At 41.7% G+C, this 23004-nt stretch overlaps 3 protein-coding genes and 1 pseudogene across 5 annotated transcripts; 2 read left to right on the top strand and 2 right to left on the bottom strand.

The window, feature by feature from the left end:
• Positions 1 to 405: 405 nt before the first annotated feature.
• LOC108889892 (uncharacterized) lies at positions 406 to 6353 on the bottom strand. Its single transcript, XM_018686575.2, has 7 exons — positions 6152 to 6353; positions 5307 to 5702; positions 4965 to 5234; positions 3920 to 4013; positions 2855 to 2909; positions 1659 to 1792; positions 406 to 1210 (listed from the first exon to the last, which is right to left on the bottom strand). The coding sequence occupies exons 1-7, from the start codon at positions 6201 to 6203 to the stop codon at positions 1156 to 1158; spliced, it is 1056 nt and encodes a 351-aa protein (XP_018542091.1). The 5' UTR covers positions 6204 to 6353; the 3' UTR covers positions 406 to 1155.
• Positions 6354 to 10146: 3793 nt separating this feature from the next.
• On the top strand, positions 10147 to 18168 carry LOC108889890 (methyltransferase-like protein 27). Of its 3 annotated transcripts, none has more exons than XM_018686572.2 (6): positions 10147 to 10227; positions 15777 to 15930; positions 16385 to 16513; positions 16602 to 16737; positions 16949 to 17041; positions 17412 to 18168. In XM_018686572.2, exons 2-6 carry the CDS (start codon positions 15814 to 15816, stop codon positions 17666 to 17668), a joined length of 732 nt encoding a protein of 243 aa, XP_018542088.1. In that variant the 5' UTR covers positions 10147 to 10227; positions 15777 to 15813; the 3' UTR covers positions 17669 to 18168. The 3 variants fall into 3 exon arrangements, with proteins under 3 accessions (XP_018542088.1, XP_018542089.1, XP_050923343.1); XM_018686573.2 differs by lacking the exon at positions 10147 to 10227 and adding an exon at positions 13903 to 14054; XM_051067386.1 differs by lacking the exon at positions 10147 to 10227 and adding an exon at positions 15085 to 15233.
• On the top strand, positions 10663 to 12843 carry LOC108889891 (methyltransferase-like protein 27). The gene is made up of 5 exons (XM_018686574.2): positions 10663 to 10782; positions 11062 to 11190; positions 11279 to 11414; positions 11617 to 11709; positions 12080 to 12843. Exons 1-5 carry the CDS (start codon positions 10663 to 10665, stop codon positions 12334 to 12336), a joined length of 735 nt encoding a protein of 244 aa, XP_018542090.2. The 3' UTR covers positions 12337 to 12843.
• Positions 18169 to 21053: 2885 nt separating the features above from the next.
• LOC127139574 (methyltransferase-like protein 27) lies at positions 21054 to 22551 on the bottom strand (annotated as a pseudogene).
• Positions 22552 to 23004: the final 453 nt, after the last annotated feature.

The raw sequence follows: 23004 nt of genomic DNA, 5'->3' as shown, positions 1-23004 counted from the left end.
AAAAAAAACCTTTAGGCTTCATGTGATGGAGAGCTGCACGGACTCCCAGACTGCAGCTGGTTCAGGATGAACTGACTGAAGGTGAAAGCAAAGAAACATCTGTGGAAACATCAGCTTCTTTATTTGTTTTATGCTTTAATATCAGAAACACTGAGTGTGACACAGAGAGGAGAGAGAGATCAGCTCTGGGTATGATGTTTACTTCACTGACTGTGGGACAAAAGCTGTTAGTCTCCTGCAGAGTCAGTGAACATCTCCTCTCTGTGCAGGCGGTGCACATGTTTTAATTACATCCAATAAATCTCTATTTACATTTACCACCAGATAAAGCTCTAATACAAGCGAATAAATTAGAATAAACTATAAAATATTTATGCACAAACAAAACTGAGAAAAGAAAAAACATCATAATCAGTAAAAACAATGAGACACTGAGACGAAACTCAGCTTCACAGATAAAGAATAAAAATAAATCTTACAGAGAAAAGTTCACTGCGTTTCCCAGAGAGCTGCACTTCTGGGTTTTGGATCAGACTTTGGAAGATTTTCACATCATTTTAAGACACGTAAAAGCTTCAAACATCAGGAGTGGGGGATTTACTGACCCATTTTATGTCGGAGAATAAAACCTGAAAATGTCTTGAGCTTTTGTTAAAACCACAGACCTTATTTCACACATTTAACCAGAAACACACTGACAACAGGAAGAGCTAACATGCTAACATGCTAACTGACTTTTATCAGCTCAGTCAGCTCAGAGGAAGACAGAGAGCTGCGTCTGTGATAAGAATCAAACTCACAGAGTTAGACAACAAAACCAGTTCCATCTGGTCTGAAGTGGTTCAGGTCTAAATGCAGAAGATTTATTCATATGCACCCACAGCCACCTCCTCAGACAATTTATTCATACCTTAAATTCTGTACCTGCAGGGTTCTGTGTGATGGGGGTCGACAACAAACATTTGCTCCGGGGCTCCTGAGCAGGTTGATCCGGCCCTGCTCCCCGGACCGATCTCATAAAATCAGGCTGATGTGGAAAAATAAGACGCAGAGTCAGGAGCAGGACGTACAGAGGTTCACCTCGTTCATACAGACACAGACGGACTTTAACAGGAGTCTCAGGTTCGATGTGAGTCCTGTGGATGAGATGTGACGTCAGCCTCTGTTGGCTACAGATGAGTAGATAACGGCCTCTTCCTCCTCCACTGGTCTATAAAAAACACACACTGCTGTCAGAGTTTCCTTTTTAAAACCTCACTCTCTGAGGAACCTGCAGGAACATGTTAAAGTTTACAGAAATGAAAACTGTTAACAGAGAGAGTCTCCACTCACTCAAAACATTCTGAACTGATCGAATTAAAAAACTGAAAACTAAACAACCAGGCCTAAAGTTTTAACACTGAAACTGACTGAGCTGTTCAGAGGATTAGCTTAGCATAAAGACTGGAAACAGAGGGAAACAGTTAGCCTGGCTCTGACTAAAGGAAACTTTATCCTGTGTCGTGTTTCTTCTTGTTCTGATTCTTTACTTTTAAAAAACACTTTCTGTTGTATTTTGAAGTTGAGTTAAATGATTGTTAAGTTCCCCAGATAAACACATCAGCTACAGATATGAAGAGTACACCTGTCTGTACAGGTGAAGCATCATGGTGTCGTACCTGGCCTGGTTCTTGTGTTTGAACTGGACAGCAGCGTAGCTGATCTCCTCCACATCTCTTCCGGTTTCCTGTGGATGACTGAGTCGGTCCGGCTCAGCATGAGGCAGGATGTTGCTGTAGAGGTTATCAGGACTCTGGAAACCACAGCAGGAAACAAAGAAAGAGGAAGAGCAAGGAAACTCTTTATCTGACTTATATGTTTAAAAATGAGGAGTAACAACTCAAACAGAAACGCATTTTAATATAAACAACAACAACAACAACACCTGGCTCCTCAGATTTTCTAATGGACAGTCTGTATTTAATAATAATTTCTTGTCATATTTTTAATGGATGAGTCACAGATCAAAAACATTTCAGTTGTCACACTGAGTAGAAACAGAGCTGTTATTAGTCATTTTTAAGAACGAAAACTTTAAGGTGTTTTTAAAACATAAATTACGAGCTTTTGTTTAAGTCAGTGCCTAAAAATATGACACAGCAGACTTCTATTATTAACATTAATATTCACCATTTCAATGCTTTAAAGATTTTAATATATTTCCCAAAGTATATTTTGTGTAAATTAATATCCTTTATTCAGAATTAAAATGCCTTAAGTTGTGGTAAATTCAAACCACTTAATTCAAACATAGCAGCTAGAAACAATATGATTATATATAATAACCTCTGTTTTTTAAATATATATTTCTGTATATTTCTGCTCACTATAATAGTATAATGTTAATAACTATATTAAAAATAACTCAGTGTAAATGAATATCTAATTATACAATCATATATAATATCATGTTAAAATGCATTTAAATGTAGACTAAACTTTACATGAGCAAAAACATTATTACATTTGTGGAAAATGCTTGTCAGTACAATTAATATGTTTACTAATGTACCACTGAGTTAATATACTTATCATATTCATAACAGCAGCACTTTAATATAAAGAAATATACAACAGGTACATTCACATATCAGGGAAATAAACCTGATTAAACATTAAACACAGTTAATTTGCTCTTAGCATTTTCTACATTAATGATTTTAGATGTGACTGTTCCTGTGGAGTTAACCATCAAGTAAAATAAAACTGTAAATAAAACTGTCCTCTAATATCCTCATCCCTCTCAGCAAAACAGGGACAGTGGGCAGAACATAATAATAATAATAATAATAATAGAAATAAAAATGTAACTCACCTTCTGTCCAACGTCACCTCCCACATTTCTCTGATCCTTATCTGCTTCTTGTTTCCTACAACATGAACATTAAAATAACTGAAAACATCAGAAACTATTGTTATTAATATACGTTCATGTAGACTGAATATTATCAATATATTTATATGAAGGGGGCATCAAAGAAAAAGTGGAAATACTGACATAGAAAAAAGTCTGATTTAACAACTGATATTAAACTAAAATATTACATAACCATCATTTAATAAAAGAAGTAAGAAAAACATTTTTCTCAGTATTATGAGAAAATCAGAACATATGATGTGTTTCTACATTTCTACATTAGAGTTGAATAAATATAAATCCAACATTTCCATGTTTTTATTCCTTTATAAGAGACATGAGTTTATCACACTGGATTAGCAGAAACAAGCTAAGGAAGATAGCCTGGTTAATATTTAAAAGCTGGTAACGTTAGCCAACATGCTAGGTACCATAACAATCCTGCTGCTGCTCATAACGCCAACTTTTTACTCAGTTTATCAAAATCTTTTTCATTAAGTATCTTTACATGAGAAAATATTTGATGTGTGTTAGCTAACTTTGCTGGACAGATTTCAAACCTTAGCCACCAAGCTAGCCTGTTAGCCTCTGTCTGTGAAAAGATTTACATACGTGTTCATATTTTAACAATAACAACGGGACAACTCTGACTTTGTTTTGTCTAAGTTATGATGGTTTTCAGATTCTTTACTCAACTGAAAAGTAATAAATTAAAAATACACAATTATGAGTAAAAGTCCTGCCTTCAATATGTAGCTTATTTAATTAAAAAGAGCAGTTTTAAGTGTTGTCAACACGAGTATCAAAAGAAAGCTTACTCACTATATAATGTACATTTAAGTTATTATAGATTTAATCAACATTATAAGAATTAGTACTACTTTATATTTTAGGTTACTATATGTTTATCAATTGTTCACAATATCTTAAATTGGAGTGAATTTAACCCGTGAAAACTGTGCAGCTGTGAAAGCAGCAGACAGAGACTGTATATAATATAATATATATTATACTGTACAGTACCTTTTAAAGATGAAGAAGCCCAGGATGAGAGCGCCCAGAGCCAACAGGACACCAAACACCACACCAACTATCAGAGATACTTTATCACTCTCACCTGTAAAACACAGTATATCAAGAAGTTTAGTAGGAATATCATCACACACCTTTACTTCATACATCAGAAGAAAACATCAAACTGACAAAACCTTCACATTTCACAGTTCAGCAGAGAATTCTGTCCCCTCATGTAATTTCATATGAATAACATGCCAAGTCATTTCCAGTGTTGTTTCCATGCGTGTCATTTTGTGCCACATTCTGTCACTGAGAGCTGCATTTAGCAGATAAAGATCCAGAGGGTTTTCTCTGGAGGTGGAAGAGACCAAACACAGAGCTAAAACAGAGGAAATACAAACTGTCATACTCCACCCCACCCCAGGTGTCCTCCAAAGAATCAGGGACAAGGGGAAACCTCGGCAACAAGTCCATCACACACTGAAACCATGTCTGACTGAGGATGCAGACACAGCTCTCACTTTGGGGATGGTTTAGATTGTTTCCTACAATATTCTGTGTAGAGTCCTGTAGTCATTTGTCTGTGTCCGAAGGTTTGGGACAAATAAAGTTCAGTCAACAGCAGAAATTAAAAAGTGTAAGTGAGACTCTGTGGTCAGACTACAGAACATTTCTTAACTCTGTTTCCATGCTGTCAGGATGTGATTTACTGTGTAGTAAGGGTGGTGTTATGAAACTGCACAGAAATGTCACTAAATGTTAATGTAATGCTTTGGTTTTAGTGGCTAAAATAAAAATGTGTATATTTCCATTTGGAGTGAAAGTCAGATTGAAAGAATCTATGTTACATAAAGATCATGATGCAACACATGCAGCAACTTCTCATTAATTCATCAGTTCCTCTCTGATAATATTGTACACTTACCAATACTGATTCACTGATCACTGAGTGCTCTCTGCTAAAGAAGCTGCTAAATGATCCAACAAGAACTTTGTTTGTGTTAAATGTCTGAGACTTCAGTCAGAACCAGGTAAAAACTGAAGAACCAACCTTCCTCTGCTGCCTCCACACGCAGCTCGTACAGCCGGGAGCGAGTCTTGCTGTTGGTCTTCAGACCGCAGGTGTAGTTCCCAGAATCCTCTGCAGTCAGAGGTCCGAGCTGGAGGGCGGGGCCAGACTCTGAGAGGGCGTGGTCATCTCTGAACCAGGTGACCTCCAGTTGGTGGAAAGAGCAGGATGAAATGCAGAGCAGTGTCTCTGTTTGACCCTCTCTGATCAGACTCTGGTTCCTGGAGCTGATTATTGTCATTTGAGGATCATCTGAAAAGAATTTAAACATTTAATTTTTACACCTCTTAATATTTGTTATTTGTGTTAGGATTAGGTTCTTACCAATGACTGTGACTTCTACTCCTGATTGTTTAGTATAATGTCCTACAGTATAATTGACTTCCATCCTGAAGCGAAACTTTGCGTTGTCTTCCCTCTGTATGTCTCTGATCTGTAAAGTGCAGTTTCCCTTCTTGTCTCCCAGGTATTGGTAGCGAGGGTTGTTGGTGTCTGACTCACTGTCGTACACAGACGGGGTGGATCCATGACAAATTTCATGATTCTTGCACCAGACAACTCTGATGATCCTCAGTGGATATTCTCTTCCATCTTTAATGAAAGACTTGTGTGGTGTGAAGGTGCAGTGGAGGGTGACAGTCGATCCTTTCACAGAACAAACAGGACCTGGATAATTCACTGTTACATTACCTGGATAAGTATATGGTTGACCCACAGCACCTGGAAACAAACATGGTTGTAGAAAATAAATTACATTAAATACAAAATCCAGTGTCTCTGATTGTCTTTATAATCTAAGGTCTGACTGTAAAACAGGATTCATAGAGTTGTTGTTTTGTCCTGTATTGACTGTAATTCTGATTTCTGGCATTTTTCTACACAGACACAACAGATCTGTTTTTGTCTTTCAGGTTTTAACACAATGTTTTTCATGTTATAATGTCGAACCTGTTTTAAACTAAATCAGTTTATGTTGTTTCATGAGAAAACTTTTTCATTATTAAACAGAATCAGTAAAACAAGAAGCGTCATGTAACTGAACTCTGATGTCCAGACGTCCTCAGATGGTGTTATAATAAGAGAAGAAACAGATTAGAGGAACACCCTTTTTCCTGTTTTCATTAACAACACGTTTAATAATAAAGTAAAATGAGACTCTTCAGTCTGACCTGTCAGAAGGATCATGAAGCTCCAGAGAATCTTTTTGTCCCAAACTGCCATCCTTAGTTTTCTGGTGATCTCTTCTTGCCGTCTCCTGCCGACAGAGAAGTGATCAGTGTGCAAACTGACTGAACGACAGATTGTGAAATGATGGTGGAAACATTCTGTGGACACTTTCTGACTTCCTTTCTCTCTCTCTCTGTTTCTTCCAAGAACTCTTCTCTCTCTCTTTGCTCAGACTCACTTCTTTTACTGTCACTTCCCCAAAAACATCCATCAACTCTTTGCATGTCAACATCTCTTATTCTGAGACGCAGGTTCCTCATGACGCAGCATTAAAACGACTGTCAGAGAAACAGAAATTCATAAGTCCATAGAACCAGTCAATATGTTTCCACCAGTTAATAATTGATCCCCCCTCTCCATGTGACTGAGACTGACAGGACACAACAACTACAGACCAACAAAAACTAACTGAACATTTCAGCTCATTACAGTAAAGTTAAAACTGACCAACAGAAACCTGGACTGAAGTCAGTGGCTCGGTTATTTGAAGAAGCATTATCAAGTTAGTAACATGCTCTGATGTGGACAGTTACACAACACAAACACACAGCTGTGCAGAAACATGCAACACATTAAAAATAAAAATAGATTTTGTGTGTTGTAGAACATTGTCATGTGTCATGGACACATTATAACTGAGGATAACTGTGATCAGTCCAACATGAACAGTCCGTGGCTGAGTGACTGAAGAGCAGGCGGCCATGATAAATCAGTCAAACACTGGTCTGACATCACATCTCTGATCAGTGTCTGATTCCTCTCAGCTCAGACGGGTTTTTAAAACTAAAGCTCAGCAAAGATCATTAACTGTCATCAACAGTCAAACAAACATCAAATCAGTCGGTAATTTAAAAAGGGAACAAGGCGACTTCCACATCTGTTACCTAGCAACAGTGCCCTCACCATTTTAACCACAGAGAGTTTATCTTTTACTGAACTTCCTATGTTGAAAATAAACTTCAAGAAAGGTGGGAAAATGTACGCACGCACATTTTAGAGGAATTTACTTTCACTCAACAACCACTGACCAAAAAAATCACTGTTTTCCAACTGGACATGTGGGTTTTGTCCCAGATTAAACAAACTGCCCCCAAATAACTTTAGTCTGAAATGAACATGTAGAAAAGAAAAAGAAGGAAACTTTAAAATTTAAATGAGTCTCTGAAACCAAAGCTCATTTATTTGGCGCCCCCCTGTAGAGGAAGCGACTCAGTGCAGTCTATCCATCCATTATCTATACCACTGATCCTTAAAGATTAACGAGGGGGCCGGAGTAAATTCATGATGTAAAGTGTAACACCTTCAGTCTGAATAAAAAACTGGAGAAACAATAGAAAATGTCATTCGAACTGTAAATGAGATGAGTGACATCTGCACATGAAACCACCAGTTTGGAATAGTCAGATATACTCACCTGCGACTTTATTAGGTACACCTGTTCACAGATATCTAATCAGCCAATCACATGGCAGCAGCTCAGTGTATTTAGTCCTGTAGACATGGTGAAGACGAAGTTCAACCTGAGCATCAGAATGAGGAAGAAAGGTGATTTAAGTGTCTTTGAACGTGTCCTGGTTGTTGGTCTGAGTGTTTCAGAAACTGCTCATCTACTGGGATTTTCCCTCACAACCATCTCTAGTGTCGAGCTGATAGGAAGGAAACAGTTACTCAGATAACCACTGGTTACAACCTGCAGTCTGCAGAAGATCCTCTCTGAACACACAACATGTCAAACCTTGAAGCAGATGGACGATAAATCTGCAGCAGCTGTTTGATGCTATCATGTTAATACGGAGGAATGTTTCCAGCACCTTGATGAATCTACACCACGAAGGATTAAGGCAGTTCTGAAGGTAGAAGGGTCCAACCTGATACTAGCATGGTGTGCCTAATAAAGTGGCCAATGAGTGTCTATAATTCAGGACTTTTGTCAGGATCCTGGATCAGAGTCCAACAAAGTCTTACACAGGTAAACAGCCCAACAAAGACAAATGAAGCAGGAGCAGGTAAAAACTCACAAACCAGCAAAGTCAGACTAAAAAACAAAACAAAGGAACAAAAGAATATATCCACATGTTGCAGGTGAAAGTGCAAACGCAAGTCAGGAAGTTCACAAAAATGTCCACCTGATGTATGATACAATTTTAAAATATTAAAAAAAAACTTGTGTGTTGTTGATTTAAATTTATACTTGTTCTGGTTTTAAATTCAGACGTATGAGGAGCAGCTCTGAGAGTTTTCCTCAGGATCACACTGATTGTGTCTGTACATCAGTCAGTGTTTGTGTGTTAATGATGTTCACAGGAAACAGCAGCTCGACTGTTCAGCAGGAGGTGAAGTCAGGATGTGAGCAGGCAAGTAAACCTCAGAAGGTAAAATCTGACATCAGGCAGGTGATGGAAAACAGGCTCAGACAGGTAGAAACAGGTGAAACAGATGAGAAGACTGGAGAGCTGCAGCGTGGAGTGAGTAGTTGTGTGGGGAAGAGTCAGGTGGGGTTACTGCAGGGCAGGTGAAGAGGCAGGTAGAGAATGAATGAAGGAAAGAACTGTAAAACATTCCTCTCTAAGATGATTCTACATGTGTGTTTAAAGTTTATATTCAGAATGTTTCTGTTGGAGAAGGAGAAGAGTCAAACGAGTGTCTGTCTTTATAATAATAACATATTAATCTGAGAGAAACTCTGACAGGTGTGACAGTTTAAAGAGGGACAAGACTGGTTCTGTCATACCTGTTAACATGTGAGCAGAGACATCAGAATGTGAAGCATGTGGAGGTGATAAGGAGGTGCTGCTTTTATAGATGAACTGCCCCCGAGCTGAGAAGAAAATGCAGCTGGAACAGGCTCCAACTGCAGCTCTGTCTCCTACACATCACATTTACATACAACGTATGTGAAGCAGCAAACACACAGAAACACACAGAACGTTCAGAAAGTATTCAGACCCCTTCACATCTTTCACATCTTGTTACGTTGCAGCACACATCGAGTTTTTCATGGGGCTCAATATATTTTTGTCTTGAATACTGTCACACAGAACGTAAATATTAGGCGTCAAAAAAGCAACTTTTTTTTGAACACAGGTTGATTTTTCTGAGGTAAATAAAGACGTCATCAGTCACATGAGGTCCAACTGTCTGCAGAGCTCAGAGGTAAACAGGTTGAGGTACTGATCTGAGGAAGGCCACAAAAAATGTGCTGCACTGAAAGTTCCCAGAGTACAGTGGCCTCCATAATCTTACATGGAGGAAGTTTGGAACAACCAGTGTTTTCCTGGAGCTAGCTGCTTGGTCAAACTGAGCAATCAGGGGAGAATCAGGGCTTTGAATGGGACGTCATGATGGGGTGTCTAGACGAAGCCTCTCCTCAGTGGAAGACACATGAAAGAACCAGAAGGACTCAGACTGAGAGAAACTAGATTCTCTGGTCTGATGGAACCAGGATTGAACTGTTTGGTTTCAGTTCTAATCGTCACGTCTGGAGGAAACCAGGTTCCGCTCATCGCCTGCCCAACACGCAGGGACACGGTCAGGATGGAGGGAAAGCTGAACAGAGCAAAACCCGGTCTAGATGACTCAGGACCTCAGACTGGTCTGAAGTTTCACCTTCCAACAGAACAATGACCTCAGCACACAGACAGGACAACACAGGAGTGGATTAGAGACAAACCTGTGAATGTCTCTGAGTGGTCCAGCCAGAGTCCTGACCTGAACCTGATCCACCATCTCTGGAGAGACCTGAAGATCCTGACACCCTGACAGAGATAAACGAGGATCAGACATCTTTATGTTGATGACAGCTTTATGTTGTGCTGCTGTCAGTCCTCAGGTCATGTTAGCTCCAACATGTTTAACACCCCCACCCCCCACTGAAACCATCCAAACCAGTACTGTGCCCCACCTGTCTGAGCAGGTTCAGTCGGCCAATCTGCTGAGCTCTGCTCCTGATAAACCTGCCTCCATCACCTCTGCTCCCACACTCACACCTGCCTCTCTACCTGGAACCGTCCACACACAGGTGAGAACAAACTGCTTCATATGTTCTGCTACTTCCTCTAACCATGGTTTTCATTATTGATTCAACGATCATTCAGATCCATTCATCAGCTGCTGTGTTTAAAAAAACATAAGAAATCTTTGGTTGACTGTGACAGAATAGAGAAAATCTGAGACTCAGAGCAGAGCACCATGTGCCACCACCACCATACATGTATGGATTATGAGACAATGGGCATAGACATAGGACACCCCTCCTATACTGGAGAGACATGAAGGACACATCGGCTTGGTTTGACTTTACATACAGATCAGTGAACAGCAGCTCCAAACCCAGGCTCTGGTCCAGGTCCAGTAATTTAGTCCATCTGTGGACCTATTGCTACATGGCAGCATCTGTTGTTACCATTTCACTCTGAGAGTAAACACATCCACAGGTTTAACCTCGACCACGCTCATGATGGTGGACTCCAGCAGAACCGCAGACGATGTGAGAACTGTTCTTCAGACCTGCAAAAGTTCTGATCCCAGAGATCAAGTTCAGTTCTACGACAGCTGGGCACAAAACTACGAACAGGTCAGTTTAAGGAATCTATCTAGTAAATATCAGAGCTGTATCATGTAGTATTACGTAGAGTTTCCACTTTGTTCCTGTACCTCAGAGGGAGATGTTGGGCTTTTTGAATTTGGCGAGCAGAACTCCAGGGGGTCGCTCATGTTGGATGTGACAATAAGCAGTTGGTTGGCAACATGTTGAGTTTTTAAATAAATTTAGATTTATTTATTTGACTCTGGCTCTTATCAGGCAACAGAAACACCTGAAAACTGTCTGATCTAATCATTCTTTGTTAAACAGGACATCACCCTGATGAGCTACAGGTCTCCACATCTGGGAGCAAACTTCCTGTCTGAGAACTTTAGTGGGAGTCGTGAGGAGGCTCAGGTTCTGGACGTGGCCTGTGGGACTGGATGGGTCGCTAAACTGGTGAGACTGTTCACCTCAAACTCCTGATCAAAGGTCATCAAGAAAAGACTCTGTGTTGATGTTGGTCATCTTCTTCCTGTGAGAACAGATGGCTGAACTGGGCTTCAGACACTTTGTGGGAGTGGACGGCAGTAAAGGCATGCTGGAACTAGCTGCTAAGACCGGCCTCTATCAGGACCTCAGACTGGCCTTACTGGGAACACAACCACTGCCTGCACAGACTGGTACACTCCACTGACTCTCCACACACTCTGATTTTACTTTCCTGAGGAACTGATCATGTTTTCAGTCCTTCTTCTACCCCTGACCCCCCAGGTGTTGTGGAACCACAGATAAATGATCCTGGGATAAAGAGGAAAACTGCAGACAGTCAAACAGTTCATAATCTCTCCTCTTCCTCTTCCTCTTCTTCTCTCCTGGCCTCAGGTGTGTTTGATGTGGTGGTCATTGCCGGTGCTCTGGATGCTGGTTTTGTTCCGGTCAGTGTTGTCAGGGAGATGTGCCACGCCGCCAAACCAGGTGACCAACAAACAGCCGTCACTGTGACTGAGCTCATGTGTCTGTAGCATTCAGCAGCCATGGGAGCATCCACAGACAAAACAGTAACAAACACAGCTGTGTTGTCTTTCTGCCCACTTTGCATTTTCGTGGTGGTTTTTCATCTCCTTCTGTTGAGCGTGGCCAATCAGATTCCATCCCTCTGACCCTGCCTCTGCAGTTCTTCCTAAACCAGTTACTATGAGCAGATATTGTATGAAAACAAATCACATACATTTGCAGGTACATTTTTAAGCGGTGGTATTCATCTGAGATGTGAGTTGGATATTTATAAACTCAGACCTCAGTGAAACAGCTGACTATCAGTGACGGAGCTGTGTGTTGTGTGCAGGAGGTTTTGTGTGCATGGTGAGAGGCGACCACACCGGAGCACCAGCAGACAAGTACAAGAAGGATCTGGAGAGAGAGCTGCAGCTGATGGAGGAGGAGGGACTGTGGAGTCTGGTAGGAATCAAACGGGTGGACAGATACATGGAGGACCCACATGTGAATCCTGAGAGAGACGATGTGCAGGACAAGCCTTACATCAGTGGGACTGTTTATCTGTACCAGAAGTCCATCGATACAGCTGTTAAATCACGTGATTGATCACACTGTTTTTAACTGGGCTCCTGGTCCAGTTGTTCTCAGCAGTAAACACGAATAAATCTGATTTAAAATAGGCTTAATAAAGTAGTTGATGCTAACATCTTAGCAAACAGCTTCCTACTTCCACATCCAGCACACAAAGCAAGTCTAAAGTACAAAAGTTACTAATGACAATAAGTTCAACACATCCCTCTGAAAATGACCGAAAATGGAAAAACCCATCAAAAGTAACTTCAAAGCTCAAAAATAATGAAATGATTATAGTATTATTGCACATTTTTAATCAAACCTTTTTAACAGGAATCTCTCACGCTTCATGGAAAAGAGCTGCAGTAGTACCTTTACACAGCACAGGTGATGTCAAAGGTAAAATCCAATAACAGGTAGGAAGTGAAAAACAGGCAGAACAGGTGAAACAGGTAAGAAGTCTGGAGAGCTATAACGTGGAATGAGTGGTAGTGATATGGAAACATCTAAATAAATGAATGAATGAACTGTAACACATAACTCTTTTTAAAACTCTGATATCTGATTATTAGTGCCCGGGCACTGAAGGTGGTGCGAAGGCCCTCTTGGAATTGTTCGGATTATTATTATTGATACAAATAAATCACCTTGAGGGCCTAAACATGCTCAAAAACTTTAGGGATGATGCTAAGTGGCTCTATAGCACCCCCAGAAGCTTTCAATACACCCCTTGCCACTGGGGTTGGTTTGGCCTAGGTTGACAAAATTTGGCAGGCATACGTAACACACCCAGACACACAAAAAAGTCTCTTGACGTCATGGTATTAAGCCTACAGGAAGTCAGCCAAATTTTGGTCATTTTTGGCCATATGGGGGACGTTGTATTTCAATGAACTCTTCCAAAGAATTTTATCATGTTGATCTCAAACTCAGGCAGTATACTTTTAAGGCCTTTTAGATTAAAGAGAGACTGAGTGTTTGTCAATGGGTGTAGCTGTGGTGGCACCTTAAATTTCTATGCTTCACCATGAAACAGGAAGTAACTCCCATGTCCCATAACCCATACATCTCATGTGCTCCAAACTTCACGTTGGATAAGTGTCATGGACTGAACACATTTACATGCCAATATTCAGCTATGGTCATAGCACCACCTTCTGGCAACAGGAAATGACATGTGCTATATATCAATGTACTCCTCCCAGAAAGATCCATTTCACATGTAGTGTTAGATCTTTATTGCAGTTAAAACCCACCAAAAGGGTACTTGTCATGTCTGACGACAAAAGAGTCTGTCAGTCTTAGGGTCCGTCTGCAGGTGGCTGCCTTCGTCCATGATGCAAATATGGAACTGATGGATGCAGAGAGTGACTAATTCATTCTAATTCATTCTGAGGGCCCATTCAGTGCTGCTTGCAGCTTTAATTCTTACAGTTGTTTTTATTTGATGTGTCTTAGTTATGTTATTTCAGCGGCTGATTGTGTCTGTTTCCTTGGTCTTTAAAGGGCCAGTACAAAATGAGAGACAAACCTATGAATGTCTCTGAGTGGCTGTGTTGTGTATTTTGGTTTTGTCCAACCTCAGGTGTGTCTCGACCAAATCGTTTTCCAGAGACTCAGTGACATCACTGAGCAGGTTCAGTCGGCCAATCAGCAGCGACCTGCTGAGCTCTGCTCCTGATAAACCTGCCTCCATCACCTCTGCTCCCACACTCACACCTGCCTCTCTACCTGGAACCGTCCACACACAGGTGAGAACAGACTGCTTCATATGTTCTGCTACTTCCTCTAACCATGGTTTTCATTATTGATTCATGTGTCAGTGATATTTCAGATCCATTCATCAGTTTAGAAAACGTCAGAAGACGTTTGTAGTTTTGTCAAAGACCTTGTTAAGTTCAGCAGAGTCTGTTTTTCAGGACTCAAATGTAGAACTGAGGACACAGAGACAGTTACAGCTGGGACAGGCAGCGGAGAGATAGACCGGGCCAGGCTGTCGAGGACGGCTGGGCCGGTGGTTTACTGGTGCAGAAGTTGAGGCTTGTAAATTTGGCGGGCAGAGATGAACCTGAGGGAAAAACATATACAGACATGCCAGAGCACGACTGCAGCATTGTTGTCAGGGTAGATTTACTGTTACAAAACATGCACAGGTGAAACAGAGGAATGACAGAGCAGGAACCAGGAAGCCACACCTGGCACACAAAGAGCCCAAGGTGTTGATCTGAGACCTGAAGCCAGCAATACAAGAGTTTAACCTCCTCTGAAATAACTCTGGGTTATTAAGAGAAGTCAGGTTTGACAAACCCCAGTTCTGTAAAACTGGTGTTAAACACTGTTTGTTGTCGGTCAGATGAATCTGTGTTAACGTAACGAGAGTTGTGGTTTAATGATTCTCAGACGAAGAACACGTTAACTCTGTTGGTGTATTAGGGATTTGGCCTTCTTTGTTGCTGGCTGACTAATGATCGTTGAAATGTGCACCCCAGGGAACTTAAAACTGGGCATCATTTCTACTGCTGCTCCTCTGACGAATAGGGGAGAGGAAGCGACTTCTCCTCCATAATCTCCTCCTTCATTTTCCCCACACTGATGCAGAGGTTGTTTCCTCTGCACCAGTCCTCCAGTATTTCCACCTCTTGTTTGTACTCGGACATGCACGGACATGTCATCTGCATACAGTGTGACTGCCCGAGTATCTTGCAAAATAATCATACGTAAGCAGCGTCAACAGAAGGGGGCCCTGGAGGGTGAGGAGAGGATCAGATGCCGTGGACTCTAACAGTCTGTACACAATGATGGTGTCAGGACAAGCAGCAGCAGTATGTTGACTAGAGTCTGCAGTATGATTCTGTTAAAGGCAGAACTGAAGTCCAGGAAGAGGAGTCTAAGAAGTGTCTCCAGATGGGTGAGAGCCGAGTGGATCACAGGTGAGACTGCATCAGATGTAGACTGGTTCTTCCTGTAGGCGAACTGATGGGGGGTCCACGCTGACACTGACCAGACACTCAAACCATTTCATGTCTATCTGTGTGAGAAACACAGGACGATAGCCTCATTCATGCATGTTGCTGCTGAGCTTCTGGGTACAGGGATGATGGCAGATGTCTTGAGGTATATCAGCACCACAGCCTGGGAGACTGACATGTCAGATATCTGTCAGTACACCTATGAGTTCATGTGTGTAGTCTCTCAGAAACAGACCCAGGATGCTGCCTGGACCTGCTGCTGTGCAGGGGTTAACGCTCAGCAGGGACATCCTCACCTCTTCAGCAGACACATGTAGAGGTAGCTTATCTGTTGGTAGCCTCAAAGTGGGTACAGCTGCTCCAAACCCAGGCTCTGGTCCAGGCTCAATAATTCAGTCCATCTATGGACCTATAGCTCCAGTGAACCATCTGTTGTTACTGCTTCACTCTTTAAAATTTTTAATCTCATGTAAACATCCACAGTTTGTCTTCTTCCTCTCCCAGGTTTGAAGTCTTACCATCCCCCACCCTCCACCTCATCATGTCGGACTCCAGCAGAACTGCAGAAGAAGCGAGGGTCGCCTTCCAGTCCTGCAAAAGTTCTGATCCCAGAGATCGAGTTCAGTTCTACGACAGCTGGGCACAAAACTACGAAAAGGTCAGTTTAGAAGAACCTCTACCTAATAATTATTACACAGAAAATGTCAGAGCTGTATTGTGTAGTGTTACTACTTCTATATTATATTTGCAGAGTTTCAATTTAGCTTATTAAACTCAGAGGGAGATGTTGGGCTTTTTGTATCAGCTAACTGTTTGATTTTGGCGAGCAGAGCTCCAGAGGGTCGCTCATGTTGGATGTGATAATAAGCAGCTGGTTACTAACATGTTGACTTTTCAGCTGCTTCTTCTGGTGAACAAATAAATCTACTAACACAGCAGCAACAGGGGCTCAGGATCCTCTCAGCTGAGCATCAGTCCAATAGTCCAGTAGTCCTGACCCAGTCCTCTGACTCCAGCTCTCTGGCTTGTATTCATCAGGTTCAGCAGCAACAGTAACATCTGAAAACTCTCAGATCTTATCAGTCTGAATAATGTCATTTTTTCTTAAACAGGATCACAACCTGATGAGCTACAGGTCTCCACATCTGGCAGTAAACTTCCTGTCTGAGAACTTTAGTGGGAGTCGTGAGGAGGCTCAGGTTCTGGACGTGGCCTGTGGGACTGGATGGGTCGCTAAACTGGTGAGACTGTTCACCTCAAACTCCTGATCAAAGGTCATCAAGAAAAGACTCTGTGTTGATGTTGGTCATCTTCTTCCTGTGAGAACAGATGGCTGAACTGGGCTTCAGACACTTTGTGGGAGTGGACGGCAGTAAAGGCATGCTGGAACTAGCTGCTGAGACCGGCCTCTATCAGGACCTCAGACTGGCCTTACTGGGAACACAACCACTGCCTGCACAGACTGGTACACTCCACTCACTCTCCACACACTCTGATTTTACTTTCCTGAGGAACTGATCATGTTTTCAGTCCTTCTTCTACCCCTGACCCCCCAGGTGTTGTGGAACCACAGATAAATGATCCTGGGATAAAGAGGAAAACTGCAGACAGTCAAACAGTTCATAATCTCTCCTCCTCCTCCTCCTCCTCTTCCTCTTCTCCTCTCCTGGCCTCAGGTGTGTTTGATGTGGTGGTCATTGCCGGTGCTCTGGATGCTGGTTTTGTTCCGGTCAGTGTTGTCAGGGAGATGTGCCACGCCGCCAAACCAGGTGACCAACAAACAGCCGTCACTGTGACTGAGCTCATGTGTCTGTAGCATTCAGCAGCCATGGGAGCATCCACAGACAAAACAGTAACAAACACAGCTGTGTTGTCTTTCTGCCCACTTTGCATTTTCGTGGTGGTTTTTCATCTCCTTCTGTTGAGCGTGGCCAATCAGATTCCATCCCTCTGACCCTGCCTCTGCAGTTCTTCCTAAACCAGTTACTATGAGCAGATATTGTATGAAAACAAATCACATACATTTGCAGGTACATTTTTAAGCGGTGGTATTCATCTGAGATGTGAGTTGGATATTTATAAACTCAGACCTCAGTGAAACAGCTGACTATCAGTGACGGAGCTGTGTGTTGTGTGCAGGAGGTTTTGTGTGCATGGTGAGAGGCGACCACACCGGAGCACCAGCAGACAAGTACAAGAAGGATCTGGAGAGAGAGCTGCAGCTGATGGAGGAGGAGGGACTGTGGAGTCTGGTAGGAATCAAACGGGTGGACAGATACATGGAGGACCCACATGTGAATCCTGAGAGAGACGATGTGCAGGACAAGCCTTACATCAGTGGGACTGTTTATCTGTACCAGAAGTCCATCGATACAGCTGTTAAATCACGTGATTGATCACACTGTTTTTAACTGGGCTCCTGGTCCAGTTGTTCTCAGCAGTAAACACGAATAAATCTGATTTAAAATAGGCTTAATAAAGTAGTTGATGCTAACATCTTAGCAAACAGCTTCCTACTTCCACATCCAGCACACAAAGCAAGTCTAAAGTACAAAAGTTACTAATGACAATAAGTTCAACACATCCCTCTGAAAATGACCGAAAATGGAAAAACCCATCAAAAGTAACTTCAAAGCTCAAAAATAATGAAATGATTATAGTATTATTGCACATTTTTAATCAAACCTTTTTAACAGGAATCTCTCACGCTTCATGGAAAAGAGCTGCAGTAGTACCTTTACACAGCACAGGTGATGTCAAAGGTAAAATCCAATAACAGGTAGGAAGTGAAAAACAGGCAGAACAGGTGAAACAGGTAAGAAGTCTGGAGAGCTATAACGTGGAATGAGTGGTAGTGATATGGAAACATCTAAATAAATGAATGAATGAACTGTAACACATAACTCTTTTTAAAACTCTGATATCTGATTATTAGTGCCCGGGCACTGAAGGTGGTGCGAAGGCCCTCTTGGAATTGTTCGGATTATTATTATTGATACAAATAAATCACCTTGAGGGCCTAAACATGCTCAAAAACTTTAGGGATGATGCTAAGTGGCTCTATAGCACCCCCAGAAGCTTTCAATACACCCCTTGCCACTGGGGTTGGTTTGGCCTAGGTTGACAAAATTTGGCAGGCATACGTAACACACCCAGACACACAAAAAAGTCTCTTGACGTCATGGTATTAAGCCTACAGGAAGTCAGCCAAATTTTGGTCATTTTTGGCCATATGGGGGACGTTGTATTTCAATGAACTCTTCCAAAGAATTTTATCATGTTGATCTCAAACTCAGGCAGTATACTTTTAAGGCCTTTTAGATTAAAGAGAGACTGAGTGTTTGTCAATGGGTGTAGCTGTGGTGGCACCTTAAATTTCTATGCTTCACCATGAAACAGGAAGTAACTCCCATGTCCCATAACCCATACATCTCATGTGCTCCAAACTTCACGTTGGATAAGTGTCATGGACTGAACACATTTACATGCCAATATTCAGCTATGGTCATAGCACCACCTTCTGGCAACAGGAAATGACATGTGCTATATATCAATGTACTCCTCACAGAAAGATCCATTTCACATGTAGTGTTAGATCTTTATTGCAGTTAAAACCCGCCAAAAGGGTACTTGTCATGTCTGACGACAAAAGAGTCTGTCAGTCTTAGGGTCCGTCTGCAGGTGGCTGCCTTCGTCCATGATGCAAATATGGAACTGATGGATGCAGAGAGTGACTAATTCATTCTAATTCATTCTGAGGGCCCATTCAGTGCTGCTTGCAGCTTTAATTCTTACAGTTGTTTTATTTGATGTGTCTTAGTTATGTTATTTCGGCGGCTGATTGTTTCCTTGGTCTCAGGTCTCTCCTCAAACAGAGATCTAAATCTCAGTGAGACCTGACTTTTAAAGGGTCAGTACAAAACAAATATGGATTTTTCTTTAAAAAACTTTGATTCATGCAAAGCTACTGTAGTGGAGTCTGAGAAGGAAAATATAGAACTGGACAATGGGCACAATACGTCCCCTTAAATGAAAACTTGGTCCAGATGACTCAGGACCTCACACTGGTCTGAAGGCTCACCTTCCAACAGGACAATGACTGAACAACAGCATTAGTTCATTTATTCCCTGAGTTTTTCTTTCAGGCAGCATCTCTCCCCAGGGTCGGTGCTGACAGAGTATTCATGTTTTATAGAAGCCTTAAAGACTAAAGTCAGGGAACACAAGTCTCCAGTGCACAGCAACCACCACAGAGTACTGTACATGAAAGACTGTAAGATGATTGATCAAAGTGTTATTGTATGCAGATGAGGGACATTAAAGCTTTACTTAACTTTAATCTGGCACCTTAGGGAAAGGACATGACATCAGAGGATAAACCTGATTCTTTTCTACTCCTTTAATATTTGTTTTTTTTTCCTTCAGGAGGTTACATTTGCATGTCGAGAGTGGAATGACTCATATTAAAAAATGTTGTGATGGTGTGCACATTAACGCTATTGTATACAACTGCAGCTGAGTTACTCAGTGTGCCATTAGCGATACATCTGGCAAGTGAAAAACTCAGGTTAGCATTAGCTGGTTAGCTATAGGGTATAATCCCTCCAACTGCACTGGATGTAAGATAAGTGTATTGAATTATACCTGTTGGTATATGTCTAGTGTGCACCTGAAGTTAGCCAACGTAGTGAGTTTTCATAGATCACAAAATCTGTCTAGCTAACTATGCTAATGCAGTACATCAACTTTAGCTAAGTTAGCACCGTCCTCATTTCAGCCACACGGTTAGCTTCTCTCTTATGTTGTCCTCTTGGTGAATAATAGTTAGCATAAATGTTAATATGTTTGTGTCATCATTACGTGTTGTACCAATTTTTCATGTTAGTTGTGCGATGTGGTGTGTAACTACATTTTTGTAACAGTATCTTTGCCGTACTATGTAATTGCAGTTTTGTGTAGTTATATACAATATAAGCTGTCACCTTGTTTTAAAGTCGGTGTCTTAAACTGTTGATATATTAATAATACTTTATTAATTATTGTTAATTTTTAGTAGGCTTCAGGGACGGCTATCTGAATTTTGTTATATTGTTGACCACCAATATAATGACAATAAAGCTATTCTGTTCTATTTGTGTTTGCTCAGTTGTGTGAATGTGAATGTATAGTATAAATGTATTGGTGTTTGTGATTCATCACAGTATAACCAATACTATAAACTAGATTACACCACTGGTGCCACATACATTCGTAGCCTAAACCACTTTGAAATACTCACCCTTTCAGATTTATAAAATTCCACAATAAAGTACCTTCATTACAGACCAAAACACGAACAATTAACTAACAATGACACAATGAAGGTACCATAAAGTGACAAGAACCAGGTCAGTCAGGAATACATGATCGATCTCTCTTTAAGAGATTAAAATGACCCTGACCTGAGGTCACGTTAATACGTCCAACTCAAACTGCACTGCACAGATAAAAGTCCTGTGAGTTACATTCAGTCTGTTTCTGTGCAGATCAATAACATTTTCTGCTGCGTATCTGGGCCCAGGTCACGTTAACAGATTAATGTACATCCAGGGAATCAACACTGACATGGTGGCTGCAGAGGCCGCTGTTGATCAACAGATGTTACACTGTGCAGCCTCAAGTGATTATGTTTTCAGAAAAAAAATTATGGACAGTACCTGCTGTAATTTAATGAAGACAAAGATTATATATTAAGACTGATTGTTTTATTTGACCATCAGTCCAAAATATTCAGTTTAAATCAGACATGTCAGAGACAAACATAATATAATCACATTAAGGAAGAAAATTTCACAAACAAATGCTGACAAAACCCAAAACCAATTAACCTAGTGATCACTGCAGCTCTGATTGACAGTTTACTGAACCGATAAAGATTTTACAGTATGTATCTCCTGTGGTGACGTAACTGACCTGTTGGACTCTCAGTTCCCATCACTGCTGTAACATCAGTGTGATTAATCACGTGATTTAACAGCTGTATCGATGGACTTCTGGTACAGATAAACAGTCCCACTGATGTAAGGCTTGTCCTGCACATCGTCTCTCTCAGGATTCACATGTGGGTCCTCCATGTATCTGTCCACCCGTTTGATTCCTACCAGACTCCACAGTCCCTCCTCCTCCATCAGCTGCAGCTCTCTCTCCAGATCCTTCTTGTACTTGTCTGCTGGTGCTCCGGTGTGGTCGCCTCTCACCATGCCACACAAACCTCCTGCACACAACACACAGCTCCGTCACTGATAGTCAGCTGTTTCACTGAGGTCTGAGTTTATAAATATCCAACTCACATCTCAGATGAATACCACCGCTTAAAAATGTACCTGCAAATGTATGTGATTTGTTTTCATACAATATCTGCTCATAGTAACTGGTTTAGGAAGAACTGCAGAGGCAGGGTCAGAGGGATGGAATCTGATTGGCCACGCTCAACAGAAGGAGATGAAAAACCACCACGAAAATGCAAAGTGGGCAGAAAGACAACACAGCTGTGTTTGTTACTGTTTTGTCTGTGGATGCTCCCATGGCTGCTGAATGCTACAGACACATGAGCTCAGTCACAGTGACGGCTGTTTGTTGGTCACCTGGTTTGGCGGCGTGGCACATCTCCCTGACAACACTGACCGGAACAAAACCAGCATCCAGAGCACCGGCAATGACCACCACATCAAACACACCTGAGGCCAGGAGAGAAGAAGAGGAAGAGGAGGAGGAGGAGGAGGAGAGATTATGAACTGTTTGACTGTCTGCAGTTTTCCTCTTTATCCCAGGATCATTTATCTGTGGTTCCACAACACCTGGGGGGTCAGGGGTAGAAGAAGGACTGAAAACATGATCAGTTCCTCAGGAAAGTAAAATCAGAGTGTGTGGAGAGTGAGTGGAGTGTACCAGTCTGTGCAGGCAGTGGTTGTGTTCCCAGTAAGGCAGTCTGAGGTCCTGATAGAGGGCCGGTCTTAGCAGCTAGTTCCAGCATGCCTTTACTGCCGTCCACTCCCACAAAGTGTCTGAAGCCCAGTTCAGCCATCTGTTCTCACAGGAAGAAGACGACCAACATCAACACAGAGTCTTTTCTTTGATGACCTTTGATCAGGAGTTTGAGGTGAACAGTCTCACCAGTTTAGCGACCATCCAGTCCACAGGCCACGTCCAGAACCTGAGCCTCCTCACGACTCCCACTAAAGTTCTCAGACAGGAAGTTTGCTCCCAGATGTGGAGACCTGTAGCTCATCAGGGTGATGTCCTGTTTAAGAAAAAATGACATTATTCAGACTGATAAGATCTGAGAGTTTTCAGATGTTACTGTTGCTGCTGAACCTGATGAATACAAGCCAGAGAGCTGGAGTCAGAGGACTGGGTCAGGACTACTGGACTATTGGACTGATGCTCAGCTGAGAGGATCCTGAGCCCCTGTTGCTGCTGTGTTAGTAGATTTATTTGTTCACCAGAAGAAGCAGCTGAAAAGTCAACATGTTAGTAACCAGCTGCTTATTATCACATCCAACATGAGCGACCCTCTGGAGCTCTGCTCGCCAAAATCAAACAGTTAGCTGATACAAAAAGCCCCACATCTCCCTCTGAGTTTAATAAGCTAAATGGAAACTCTGCAAATATAATATAGAAGTAGTAACACTACACAATACAGCTCTGACATTTTCTGTGTAATAATTATTAGGTAGAGGTTCTTCTAAACTGA

The sequence above is a fragment of the Lates calcarifer genome, unplaced genomic scaffold (assembly GCF_001640805.2).
Source record: "Lates calcarifer isolate ASB-BC8 unplaced genomic scaffold, TLL_Latcal_v3 _unitig_1657_quiver_1834, whole genome shotgun sequence".
NCBI classification, from domain to species: domain Eukaryota; kingdom Metazoa; phylum Chordata; class Actinopteri; family Centropomidae; genus Lates; species Lates calcarifer.
The sequence above is the reverse complement of the archived record's forward strand: the minus strand, read 5'-3'. Positions and strand labels throughout refer to the sequence as shown.